Genomic DNA, 14,123 nt, shown 5'->3' with positions numbered 1-14,123 from the left:
ACCGCAATAAAATACCAACAAAGTTTGACGCGAACTCTTACTACTGTTGTCAATTATGCACCAGGGTAATAAATAATATTGTTATATATTAGTGCAATTATGTGTTTGACAATACATTCTAATCCGTTTTTAGCACATAATTTTTCGTGTTGTGCAGATAAAACGTGCAGGTAGTTTTATTTTGAAGGTTTGCTTAGCTACCGTATTCTGCTGTCGCATGTCGTGACGTAACAATTCCTCGCCTCGTAACTTCATGCGGCTTCTATATGTCCATGCTTCGTGAAACGTAAATTGCTGTGTTTGTTGTTGCTTGATGACATGAAGGTGAGTTAAACACGACCAGTGTTTGGTTTTGTGGAACGTTTTATGCCTTGAACTTACGGTGTAAAGTCCAGTCAAGTTACCGTAGTCCAATTCATAACTGTGGCAGCTTCCTGCATGTTACACATGCATTACACATTTAGATAAACCGACTCGTTCTAGACTTCTGGCAGTCATATTCAAACAGTTTTCATTCAAGTATAGAAGGAAATTCTTATTTCTTAAAAATCGTGCTAGTAACATCTGAATTGTTATTGCCACAATTCATCAGTCAAAGTGTTGACATCTTGTATGTTAAGTGTTTCCTTTAAAAATAATTTGTTGCCAGGTTTATGGCTGCCCTTGTGCTGTGTCGACGGGGACCCAGGTTACGGTACGTCCAAGGCTTGGTGAAGGATTTTACCCAAGCTCAACATCTATATGGAAAACCTAAGCATGAGACCAATGAGCAGGAGGGGACGAAAGGGACAATTAGGCACCGCAAAGCCTCGCTTCACGAACGCTACCGGCTCCATTACAACCCATCTTCATACCATCACTCTGTGCAGAACTCTGCAGCCACCTGCGGTAAAACTGATAACGACGAGGATGGACTCGTCGCTTTCACACCTTCCTTCTGGCAACAAGGCGATCGCAACAGCGTGAGTTGCTCACGGCACCTTTCCAGCTCAGAAAACACGCTTCTCGACAAAGCTCTCAACAAAAGCTCTGAAGCCGAGATGCCGTCAGTGTCGCCGCACAGCAGAGTGCACGTACAGCCAAACGTTAAGGTAGATCCTCGAGCCTTCATCAGATGCCGGCCTGAGTATGCGTTAATGACCCTGGACCTGGCCCAGCGGCCGGACGCTGTCCCCTGGGACGAGGCCTGCTCTCTTCTACAAAAGGTCACCGGTCTGAAAGGCTGCATGACTCCATCTCATGTGTGTCAGTTTCTTGCCGAGCTCGGCCGCGTGCACCCTGACAAGACACGGGTAGTGTGGAGTGACCAGCGCTTCATCATGCTCCTGCGGTATTCTGTGGAGCACCTGCCCAACTTCTCTGAACTCCAGCTGCTAGAGGCGCTGCGGTCGTTTGTGTGGCTCGATATGCCATCGGCGCACACTGTGCTCACGCTGTATGAGGCAGAGCTGAGCCACCGGGCTAGAAACATGAGTTTACACCAGCTGCTGTTGGCTGCTGACATGTGGCGCAGTATTGGGAGGCAGTCGCCACAGTTCTTGGGGCATCTCTATGACTTGGTCCATCAAAACCTGGGACAGATAGGGGTCTCTGAGCTGGTGCAACTGTTGTATTTAATGGGTGAGAATAGGGAGTGCCCCAAAGGCCTTATCCAGTCTGTAGAGCAGCTTATCAGATGCCATTTAAATCAACTGCACCATGAGGAGGTTGGCACTGTGTGCCTGGGACTCTTTAAATCCAAAACATCCATATCTGCAGATACAGTGACTCATCTTGTTGATAAGGCCCAATCCGTGGTGAAGGAGATGAGTGACTTTGCTCTGGTGAATGTCATGAAATACCTGCGCTTCAGTTACCTGTATCACAAGGACTGGATGGAGGCTGTGGTACAGGAAGTTCCCGCTCGAGCCAGCAGGATGGGTGTCCAGGGGCTCATGCATGTGGTACTGGCCTGTTCAGCGCTGCATTACCGGAATGACAACATCCTCACCGCTGTTGCTGACAGAGTGCCCTCGCTGTTGCCACACTGCAGGAGTAAGGACTCATGCAAACTGCTGTGGGCGTTTGGCACAATGGGATTCGACCCGTCCGTCTCCGGTCAGAGTTCAAGCTTCTATCCAAGCCTTATAGAATCCGTGAGACAGAAGCAAGCTGAATTCCAACGATACCCAGAGCATCTGCTTACTGGTCTTCTAGGCTTAGCCTTTGTGTCCCAGTTTCCTGAGGACCTAATTGCATTAGCCTTGAGCCCTGAGTTTGTCAACCTGTGCCTGAAATTCACGCAGCTGGATCTCAGAAAAGACATGTTCACCTTAGATGGGGTCGTGGCTCTGGAGTTGCCTCAGTGGACCGGTCCACGGCTAAGCCAGGAGCTGAGGGAGGAGGTGGCTCATATGCTGTGGTCGTTCGCGCAGTCAGATATGTGTCAGAAACCAGAAGTGCAGGAGGCAGAGGCTGCTCTGCAGCATATGCTTGGAGGAGAGGAATTTGTCTTTAAGAGAATGATTCTTCCACACACGCGCTCTATTGACCTTGAAGTACATCTAGACTCCACTGGGCGGCCTGTACCTGTGAACAAAGCTTCACTATCTGCTAAAAATAGTTCATCCAAAGTAACCTCAAACACAGGTAGGGGGAGAATAAATAAAGGTGTAACAATAACAGAAGATCTTTTAGCACAGCTGGTCAATACCAAAAACACCACCCAGACTTTAAGCCACCAGGCAGTTAAACCTGCATCTGTTCACAGATTAGAACCCGATGAAGGTAGGATGCAGTTTGCCACAGGACTGGACCTGACCAGTGACATTATAGAAAATCTCATCAAGCCGAGCAGTCGAAGCTCAGCTCCGCCGGACTCCAACGGCATCGTCAAACTTGCGATACAGGTTTCCAACAGAAACCACTATTGCTACCATTCCCAGCAGCTGCTGGGGCTTCATGCTATGAAGAGAAGGCAGTTAAACTTGGCAGGGTACAGGGTTGTGGAGCTTGAGCATCATGAGTGGTTCCCCTTGCTGAGGAAAAGCAGGTCTGAGAAGCTGGCGTACCTGCACTGCAAAGTCTACGACAGCCTGAAATGACAGAGAAACACCAGCCAGTATTAAATTCTCTAAATCCACCTGTTCTGAAGTAACTTAATAGCTAAATGATATGCTTAATTGCCCATGACTGATGGATTTTGGTGTTATTAGATTCCTGTTTTTTCTTAACCATCATAAAAATGTAACTTCCAACTGAATTTAAGTTTTCGTGCATTGTGGCTTTTCATGAACAGCAAACTCAAATATGAACAATAATCCCACTGACTGGGAGGTCAGTCCTTTCCTCTATGGTGTGTGCTGGATTTACCTTAATTTGGACGATGTCTGCTAAAATGGCATGTTCACTTATGTGTATTGGTAATTAAATTTGTATTTCTATGCTATAAAAATAATCTTGTTTCAATTATGTTTTCATTGCAACTGACGTTGAAATGTTTCTCAGCGTCCTCGTATAAATAATACATTGTCTGCTAATAAGGAATTCAACCGTCTGTGATGCACAGATACGTTTTGTTGCAAGGAGCTGTCCGGTTCCGATCAAGCTTTGTGGGTTTTCGTTTTCTGGCAGCATGCTTTGAGTTGAATGTAACGTGACAGCTCATGGTCTGGGATACATCCTACCCGAGCGCACCGTGAACATGAAGGATCCGGCATTTAAACTGCGCACACGCTGTTAAAGCGACATTCAGCTTGCAACGAGACAGATGCAGAAGTAAATAATCATCCAGCGCGACCACGGATTCAATATTTTGTAAGACAGTCTATAATGGATGGATTTTATGAATTTCAATGTAAAATAGAATAAAAGAAATAAATAGTAATGTAAACATTGTCTTAGAAATCACTGGAAACCTTCTGAAAGATGTGCTAAACACCCTGGTGTCTGCAGATACACAACAAAAGAAAACAAAACCTAATTTATTCAATTGCATGTCTAAAATTAAAAAATAAGCCAAATACCATAGAGGTGTTTGCTTTTTACTGGTTACTGTATTCATGGGAACATCTGCAAGCTGGAAACCCTGTGACTCCCTGAGGAGAAGGCTGGAATGAAGCCTTGGAGTGAGGACACACTGGGGGGAGGACAGGTGTGTTGTGTTGCCCTTAAAATGTTTCTCCTTTCCCTCTGCAGACCCTCCTCGTCTGTGTGACCCAGAAACTCTTGGTGCTTTCATCTTGCCAGCTGGCTCTATTCTACAGGTTTTTTAATCTCACATCCTTTCATTTCAGATCACATGTATACAGTTAAGATCTCAAATAGTGAATTACAGTATCTCAAATTAACACAATCAACAATTCGTGAAATCTTAGCTTTAACATTGGATTGTAAATTACAAAGTGAAATGTATTTTTATTTATTTATTTACACAGCATCAAATGACAACAAAACACATCCCCAGGCACTTTCCATAACAAGCTCAAGACCAAACAACTCCAGCGAGAAACCAACAAACCCTGTGTCTCCTTTCATTTACTTGGCTCCCGCTTCCTTTGAGTCGGCTCTTGATGGGAGACAAGCAGTACAAAGGGAGGGAACGGAAATGAGCAGTGGGAAAGACAAATTCAATCAACACTACATCTGTCAGCACGCGTGGGAGCGCTTGATGATCCCCTAGGATGAGATGAAGGAGGCTGCAGGGAGAAGCGCACAGTTCAGGCTGGTGTGTGTCCACAGCTCCCTGATCCGAGTGAATGAGCAGCCGCTGGAGGGAGAGGGGCGCTCCAGCAGAGGGCGCTGTCCGCCTGCACAAACACAGTCACAAAGACAAACAAGCCCAACATGACTCCTTGGTAGCTTTGCTTTAATATGAATGCATTATGTTGTGTTCAGAGAGATACTTTTTAATACACACGGTAGTAAAACGTCAGCAGCAGCAGAGAATGAACCACCTTTAAAGGCACAAGGTGGAGGTGGAGAACGCTCCGCATTCACCCCTCCCATTCTTCACACATCTCAAAATCTAAAAGTTTCCCATTTGGACACTTTCAAGTCAATGTCATCCCCGCAGCTACGAATTTCACACTTCCGGCTGCAGGAAGTGAGCTTTTGAAGTGGAGATGATTCGCTTGCTCGTTTAGCTGCTTCTCCTTTGGATTCAAGCGCAGCTCGTTGGAGAGCACAGTTAATGGCTCATCCGCAGAAGAGAAACAGTAGCTCCCCGGCAGTCGGTGTCAGAGGTAATGTTGTGTCAGCTCTGTCATGTTTTCAGGTTGACGCTAACAAGGGCAAACATGTTCTGGGAACAGGCACTGTCTGCTACAGAGGACTAGTTTATTAGCGTGTGGAGCAATGGGGGCGCTTATCGACTCAGATGGATCATTACGCTCTTATTATATCATAATCAGAGTAATTTACCAGCAAGGTGCTAAACGGATGACAAGACATTTATTGACTTATTAACTTGCTATAAACAAAAGGAAGTGAGGAGAGAATAATCATCAGGCTTAGTCACTTTTTTCCCAATGTGACCAGTATTTCACCAGTTAATGGAGGAGGCTTTGCTGGACTGAATGCTCTCTCAGTAATCCCTGTCTTATTTGCATTTCAATTCTTTTGCTTTTCTCATCTTGGAAGCTAATCCAGCACCGTCTGAATGTGGCCTAAGCTTACATCAACATTTCTTAAGTTGTGGAGAGATCCCACTGTCTGTCTGCCGTAATGCCTAAATTTGGCTCATCGCACGAAATAGAAAAATCCTGATGAGCACTGACTCGACGCCCCGACTACTTCCAAAACGCTCACGCGTGAGAGAAGCAGGTGCAGATCAAGTAGATATATGCAAATGATCCCAGCCCAAATCCGCCATCGCAATTTCGCAGGAGCCCCGCCAGCGTCCTGAAGGTTTCTGTATCACTCCCTCTCAGTTTCTGACCTCAGTGGCATCCAATAATGTGTCTGGATCCTCGGCTTTAAGATTCCAAACACACACGCGCTGCTGAACCGAGTGCTGCAGGGACGCGACTGATAAGCAGCGTTAGAATTCAGGACTTGTCTTAGCAGCTATTGATAGGCCTTTATTAAGTTAACCAAGTCAGAGATTTGCCACTCGGTGCCTCGCGTATCAGGCCGTAAACATTTCCACCTCTGGAACACAGTGGATTTGCATATTAGTACATACATTAGCGCCATATTTTTGGTTCGCTTGAAAAATAAATGAAGAACATTTGAAGAGAGTCATGCGCTGTTAAACCAAGCTACGCGTTATCATGTGGACAGAAACATGAGCCTCCAAACAATGCGAACATTACTTTGGGTCTAAAGCTATTTGTTATTTCATCATAAGCACAGAAACAACTGCAGGATGTTGAGCGTAAACAGAGGTATTTGTAACACGCAGTTCAGTATTCATAATTGTAATGCAGAAATTGCTGTAATTAAACCTCTGATGCCGTAGTTCAAACCCCCTCCAGTCACGCTATACAGTGCGTAGTGTTCATGGCATGTTTGCAAATGCTGAAGTTGTTGTGGGGCTAATTAACATGGCGCTTCCTGCCTGTACTGCATGCGGTGCCTTCACGGCGGTGCTGGCGTTGCATAACGGAGCTGCTGTCTCCACACTGGTGCCTCAGTCACACAGATCACTGTGGCTCAGAGCAGGACCGATCACCGAACACATGGGACGTGCACGGCGGAGTCGCACTGACGCTGCAGAGGCGGCGCCGGCGCCCGTGCGACTCCGTGATCGCGTCCAGTTCAAGGTCAGTTCTGGCTTGTTGCACGACAGCACGCTATTAAGTTTTAACACTGGTTTGTGTTGGGCTCTTTTTGTTTTTCCTCAGTGAAAGCCGTCCAGTGCCCACACACACCAGACGCACAGACAGTGATTGATGTACTTTTCAGACACAACGTGGAAGACAAAAGGCAGCATCAGACTCTCATTGTTAATGAAACAGGGAAACAGGACGGTGTCAGTCGGCGGTGGGTGAAATTGTGTTTACATTTGAACTAAAACCGGGCCTGATGAAGTTACTGACTCAAAAGAAAACCTTTAATACCGATTTGTAAGTCCAGTGTAAGATCAAAAATGACCAATAGGTCATATTCACTTTCCAGTATGACATAAATTAGATGTGTTGCTCCTAATAAATTCTCCAGGTCCTGTGAGCTGTGGATGTATCTGTTCCTTGGCTGTTACATGACTTTATGGATTCTCCTTCAGATATTAAAGCTCCGCGTCTCTGTGCTGGCACCTCGGGCTGATGCATCAGGATTCAGGATGCTTACTCTGCGGGACGGGTGAAGATGAGAAACAGTTGCAATGAACCAGACTGGAGTCGCGGCTTTGGCCCGGTTCCATGACATCATTATTTTGGGCAAATTTAGCAAGAGCGCAGCGCAGCAGAAGCTTGAACAAGACGAGATCACAGAGGAACAGATCTTAGATCACAGAGGAACAGATCTAAGCACTGAAGTATAAGTGATTCTCACAACAGAAACGGCGTCTCGTCATATTCGCGTTTGTTTTGCAGCCTCGTCGAGCGAATCCGTGTTTACCTTCCTGATTAATACCAGCGTGTCACCACGTTCGATGTTGACACTTGAAAACCCGACAGCAGGACATGTGGCGCTGCTGTTAAACACAATTATGCAATATTGATGGCGTGCCATGTGTATGTCTTTAGTGCTGTCACAAAACAGACGCGGGGATGTCACGCAGAGGTGATGCAGCGATTGCAACATCCGGACCGGCATCAAACATCGCAGCCATGAAAGTTTAATCCTACACGCCTGCGACGTAAAAGCAGCTTCTCTGCGCTGGATAATGACGATTCAGAGCCCCTGTCTCTGCTGTGAGGCCGAATCCTAACGCACTTCTCTGTAATAGCGCGTCCCCTATTTGTCTGGTCCAACTACAGCCTGCATTACACATGCATCGCCCTGTGATGCTGCTCCTGAGTGACGCGCAGCCCACCCCTGAGCATCAGTGCAGCTCCTTCCACTAGCTTTTAAAACCCTCTCCTGCTTAATGGGAATTCATATTTCAGGCCGCAATCAGCGCGCGCTTACGCCAGCAGACGCATCTAAAGTGATGTGTTCACGACTGGGCCATGATTAATTACAGCGTCTCCCCGCACGCGGGGAGGGGTCAGGTCCACGCACTCGGCTTATCGGGGGCCGCGCTCTTATCCGGTCCGGCGTCGGTTGATGAAAGAGCTGGAGGAATTTAAAATCTTTCCAGTGTTCCAACTTCTGCTCGTACATTATTGATGGGTTTTGCGGCGCGTTCACGTCGCCTTGACGTCGTCCCACACTGCTGCGGGGTGTTGTAGTGACACTGTTCTAATCTGTGTGTGGTTCCGTTACAGAGTGGACTGGTCTTTGACTCACAGTCGCCCGTTGGACAAAGAGGAGCCGACGGCACAGGAGCGTGTGATTCTCTGTGCTGCGGTGCTGCAGGTGCCGAAGTGCTGCTTTCAGCCTGGAAGGAGCATGTAAAGCGGGCGCACGCAACTGAAAAGGCCAAAGTGGACAGTAAATACAAATCTGTGGCCGAACGGAAAAGGACAAATGTCAGGGCACCACAAAACACAGCAGGGAGGCTGCACACGAGAGTGTACGCTATTGTAGGTTGAAAAGAAAGCTCATTCTTTTACATTTCTAGAAATAAGAATAAAGTCGAGAGCACTAAGTGACAACAAAGGGCAGCCTCATTGTTCCCGTCACTCACTGTGTGTGTGTGTGTGTGTGTGTGTGTGTGTGTGTGTGTGTGTGTGTGTGTGTGTGTGTGTGTGTGTGTGTGTGTGTGTAGTCCTACAGGTTCCTGCAGCTGCTGTCAAACCACATATTTAATGGATCTGACTCCATGCAAACCCGAAGTGGCTGACCTCATTCTGCAGGATTGATGCATTGTGGGACCTTGTGATCAGAAGGTTTTTTTTTTTTATTCCTATCTTTGTGGCTTAATGCTTATCAACGTATCCTGCTGCTGATTAGGCTCCGTTCCTGCTTTAATCTGGACAACTTAATTATACGGGAGATGTCACACTTCCAAGGACACTCGCGCGCGTGCTAAATCCAGCCGTGGGTTTTTTGCCGTTCCAATCGTCTAACATTCTACTGGGTGCATGTGTCCGTGGATGCAAACGTAAATGAAAGCGAAAAGAGCTCATTTTCCACCGGAACCTGTCTGTTTATCAAACGAATGCATGTCTGCTTTTACTGTAAATCCTTTTTATTCACCTAGTGTATTTATAGGCGCCCATAAAACGCTTACAGACGCCGCTGGGGGAGAAACAGGAGCGAAGGAGGAACCGCTGGTCATTGAGATGGAGATGAGAAGGAAGTGGACCTGCCTACACACGCACGCAAACGGTACGTTGGGCCAAAGCAAACAGGACACTTCCCAGTTCTACCTTCAAATATCAGCAGAGTGGCCGCGTTTCATCACCTACAGTAAGTTTCTGCAGCGCCATCACGAGCACAGGTTACGTAACGACGTGTTGGCGCTTCCCCGGGACGCTGAGGGCGGTGGAACCTTCCTACTGAGGATGCACCTGTTGAAACCCGCAAACGCTTGGCTCACTGTAGTATGTAGCATGATCTCCCACCGGCTGAAGTCCTGTAAACCCTGAATGCGCATGCTCCATTACGCAACGAGAAGCAGGTGTGCGCTCCACCTTTTCCTCTCCAATCGCGCAGCGGCACCGAGGTTTTCACACCCTGCGCTGTGACCTGCAGGCTCCGGAGTGACATAACGGTCCTTTCCCCTGCGATCAGCTGTTACGCCGTCGCTTTCAAAGGCTTTTGTGCACCCACTCTTTAACACTTGTGGGAATTGGGAACGAGTCCACGTTTGATTCAGACAAGTAAACTATGTCGCAAACTGTGGGCCGCACGAAGCTGCCACGGCCATCTGCCGCCATCGCAGCAGGTGTTGTTGTTAAAAGAGCAAAAGCTGAAATTGATTAATGTGGTTAATATGCTACAGTCCTATTAAAATGTACCGTGGGGCCTAGTGCTATACGTTGCTATAGTAACCAACCTTGGATGTTTTCCTGTGCGTGGATGCTGCTTTGATCTGCTCGCCCGTGGCTCGGTGATGACTTTAACCAGTGGGAGAATTGTCCCTGTAGTAAAAAAAAGACATCCCATCAAGAGATTTCAATCATCGCTGATTAAAGGAGAGAAACTTTTCCCTGTAATCGTCTCCCTGGGAGATTTTACCTCTTTGACGAAGGCGCGGGACATGAAAAGACATTTATCTTCCACGCGTGAAGCCACTACGTCACATTCAGAGTATTTGTGTTGAATTATAGTTTCCTCCACCAAAAAATCAGGTATCTTCAAATATGCACGATATGCAATGACTTATTAATGGACATCGTGAAATTTAAAATAGTATCTTTGAATCATTTATCTTTTTCAGTTCCAACTGTTACCCACGACAGAGAGTGATTTGCTGGAGCCAGTGTTTGAAGAAGTTGTGTTAATTGTGGTGTTCGTTATCATTTAATTCGTTTCTGACTGGGCTCCTCGGCGGCAGGTGTTGATGCGAATGTCTTGATCCACGCGTTCCACGGAAGCGCACCGTGCCTTTAACCTGCGTGACGCATCTGCGCGCGCTGCAGTGAAGCCCACGTCGTCCCGTGACGGTGAACAGAACCCCGGCGGAGGACATCACGGGGCTCCTCCTCACGCGGGCCCGGTTGGGGGGGGCGTGCTCCCGGGGCCGCCCGCCCCTTCGCTCCCGCAGCCTCGGATGCAGCTGTGCTCCCGATTCACCGGGGAGCCGCCTTTTGATGCGCTCCCCAGCTTTTTACTGCTAAACTCAGCTGTTCGCCGTTGTGTCTGATGATAAAAGCTGCCTGGTTTGCGTTGAGCCTTTGTGTTGCAGCTCCCTGTCATCTTATTTAAATGCGGCTCAGAAGCGCTCACATCCACCTTCACAAGTATTTTGTGGTGCTGTGCTTAAAAAAAAAGTTCTTTTTGGTCAGAGGCAAAAATATTGCATCAGAAATACAGCGATGAAAGTACATGGTAATGTAACATTATGTACTTGCTATAACACAGGATGTGTGTGTGTCCATTATGTACAAACTTTTAATGAGGAGGACTTTGCTAAAGTTCTCCCATTCGCTTCAACGGCTTATTTGCTTCATATTTTCCATGAATCCTGGCGCTCGCGTCACGTCTGTGTATGTGTTGTCCTGAAAGACTGACGGTTTGGCAAGATTCAGACTGGCTGACTAAAATAAGCTTTAGGCACAGCAGGGGAGGTCAAAAGTTTACCCAAAACCGTATTTTAAGCCAGTGTTCGTCATGATGTTTTGGCACCTTTCATATTATTCTAAAGGCATATGTTTTTGTTTGTAGAGAACGGAAACAATGCCTGTCAGAGTCGCTGAAGTCCTTTAGTGTCTGGCTGCAAAGATTTGACATATCTTTTGGGAAATCTTGGCAGCCTACCAACAATAGTCTGTCAATTATCCAGTCAACAGTGAACCAGTGAAGTGTCCTGCAGAAATGGCTGTGAGCTTCATCAGCGTTAGCAGAGCTGACGTGTGCAGAGCTCTGGCAGAGGGTCATCTCGGCCTCTTGGCTCGGTGCAAGTGCTGCGAAGCCGCCCTGCGATCCTTCAGCAACTTGAAAGAACTCTTTGAATGCCTCTGCCATCAGCCTGCAGTGCACAGCCTTCGGTAAATAATGCTTCCCAGTGTGGCTAATGAGCAAAGATATGACTGGTCAAACACAGTTAATGCTGCAACATTGGCTTATTACTCTTTGAAGTGCTGCTTTTTGAATATTAATGATATTCATGACCTATTTGCTACTTTACTTTATGGAAATTCCTGATGGCCTTGTTGCCCTGATGCACTCATAGAGGATGCGAGGAGGCTGCTGGCACAACAAAAATAATTAACAGGGGAGTGTGCACGTACACCAGAACCGGAACCGGAAGCGAGGAAACCCAGCGTCTAAGTCATGATCTCATTATATTGCAACCGATAACGCAGTGAGTGAAGACATTTGTTTGACAGCTTGTATTTGGCGGCGCTCCCCGGGGTCCAGGGGATGGTTACCTAACAACCCCACCTTGCCATCTGTCTGGAGCCATTGTAGCTTGTTGTAAATCCCACAAGGACACTCCCAGCGAAGAGAGACAGAAACACGGAAAAGTGCTTTCAGGAACCACTGCACACCCTCCTCCTGTCACGAGGGTTGAGGATTACATGAGAATCTCGCTATGCCTTGAACTATACACTGCTTTAAAAAGTTAGCTTCAACTGGAGATATAATAGCGTGTGAGTTGCCACCGACTGCGTGGAAGGGAAAGTTTTCCCTCTGCTGTGTGTGTGTGTGTCACTGTGTCGTACACAGATGCTTCTTTGTGCGCTTACACATAAAAGGACTCGCAAATAAAATTGCGGCTGCAAATGGGTTTTACAGCGTTGCGTTTATGTAACGGGGCAAATGATACGACTGGCGAAATACAAAGGACGGTGGAGCCTGAAGAGAGTGGAGCAGTAAGTGGACAGTGGCGCGTGCGGCGGCCGCGTCGGGCTTTATTTAGCAGGTCTGTGCAGTTAGTGAAGCAGATGCCAGCAGCCTGCGTGGTGATGAGGGTCACGCCGGGTCCCACTGTCTCCCACTCGGCTGCAGTGTCCTTGAGCAAGGCACCTTATCAGGCCAGAGTGTGTCACGGCATCGTTTGACGCCTGTGCCTTGATGAAAACAAATGTTTAGGGCTTTTTTTCCCACATTGTCCAAACGCGGCTCAGTTTAGCGGCGTTTAAATGTGACAGGGCTCCGACGGGGAAATTAACATATTTAGCCTCCAACCGGAAATAGTGCTGCCGGATTGACAGCGGAAGGTGAACGCGATACCGCGGGCGGGCGGCTACTGTAGGTGAGTCACCTTCCCACAAAGGTGCAGCGCTCGCGGCGCGTTTAATGTTCACGGCACGTGTGCCGAGGACAATGGTAAAAGATAAGAGGCCCGAGCGCTAGCTGGCATTTACTGCTTCAATCCAGTTAAAGGCTAATGACGGAGCATTCCAGCTTCTATTTCTATGCAAATGCACAGCAATGCAGTCATCAGCGGTGATAATATCCAGCAACATGTATTTGAATATTCCTAATCTTAAAAGTCACCCACAAAAATTTACGTCAAAGATTCCATGTTGAGGATTAGAACGGTTTTAGGACTGAAATAGTGTCAAATGAAGCCATATAGACAAAAGGAGCCATATTGGGAAAATAATTATTATAATTAGTTTCTCCCACTGTAGAGAAACTAATTATAATGACTGTATCAGGACCAAGTGAGCATTTAAACGTTTGCAGCCTCCGTCCAGTTGTCGACTGCGACTGAAATGGTCAAATAGAAGAAGGGACGTGCGACACTGCAACAAATGGTGCATTTGAGTCCAAGCTGCCGCGGCGGACGGACAGACTGGACCAGTGCGCTCACGCGTCACGGCACCCGACTCCAGCGCTTCACGGCCAAGTCGGCTCGAGCTGCTGCGGGAAATGAGAGGATTCGTGACGCGTCTAACGTAAAGTGTAGCAAAAAGCAAACTGTGACTCAGGATTGTTTTATCTGCGAACAAACGCGTCCACGCAGTAAACGGACGGCGTGAACACAGAGGCTCAATCCTGCCCCTCAGTTAAACAGGCAGCTGCCGATGCTTTTGTGGAAAACCCTGCCCTATGCCACTGTCCCCGGCTTTGAGAACACCATTATTGTGCATGGTAGCTCTGTCATGTTGAGATGTGTGTCTCTCCTCTCCCTCAACCGAACGAGGAAACACAAACAGGGACCTTTCAGGTCGCATCTTTTTCAAATGAGGAGGAGACACTGCTGCAGTGCATCACACTGGTGCGCCGCGTTTATAGAATAAATCCACCGTGAAACAAAAGGGGGAAAAAAACCTTTTGTGTGTTGATATGAGGACACGCTGCACAACATATTCACATATGAGGCGGAGTTTGGTCCGTCAGGGCAGATCACTTATCACAAATAAATCTCAGGGCAACGAGCCTGTCAGTCTGTTAGAGTCACACAGGGACGAGCCTGCACACATCCACACTCACTAACTGTATTGGGAGATGTTATTAATTTGTCTGGTTACCTGCAG

At 47.4% G+C, this 14,123-nt stretch overlaps 1 protein-coding gene and 1 long non-coding RNA gene across 6 annotated transcripts in view; both read left to right on the top strand.

Annotated features, from left to right (window-relative positions):
• Positions 1 to 14,123, top strand: part of LOC114847195 (uncharacterized) — a 136,550-nt gene that overhangs the window by 55,485 nt on the left and 66,942 nt on the right. For 4 of the 5 annotated variants that reach the window (XR_008693427.1, XR_008693426.1, XR_008693425.1 and 1 more), the window contains exons 4-8: positions 4,177 to 4,244; positions 4,416 to 5,222; positions 8,352 to 8,609; positions 8,795 to 8,915; positions 9,262 to 9,357. This is a non-coding gene — a long non-coding RNA (uncharacterized LOC114847195). Of the gene's footprint in view, positions 1 to 4,176; positions 4,245 to 4,415; positions 7,047 to 7,204; positions 8,322 to 8,351; positions 8,610 to 8,794; positions 8,916 to 9,261; positions 9,358 to 14,123 lie in introns of those variants that run through there. The other variant, XR_008693428.1, reaches the window with a different exon arrangement.
• LOC114847191 (FAST kinase domain-containing protein 5, mitochondrial) lies at positions 182 to 3,436 on the top strand. Its single transcript, XM_029136673.3, has 2 exons — positions 182 to 324; positions 650 to 3,436. Exon 2 carries the CDS (start codon positions 654 to 656, stop codon positions 3,081 to 3,083), a length of 2,430 nt encoding a protein of 809 aa, XP_028992506.1. The 5' UTR covers positions 182 to 324; positions 650 to 653; the 3' UTR covers positions 3,084 to 3,436.

The sequence above is a fragment of the Betta splendens genome, chromosome 21, assembly GCF_900634795.4.
Source record: "Betta splendens chromosome 21, fBetSpl5.4, whole genome shotgun sequence".
NCBI lineage: Eukaryota > Metazoa > Chordata > Actinopteri > Anabantiformes > Osphronemidae > Betta > Betta splendens.
Note: the sequence above shows the minus strand (reverse complement) of the source record. Positions and strands in the feature narration are given on the sequence as shown.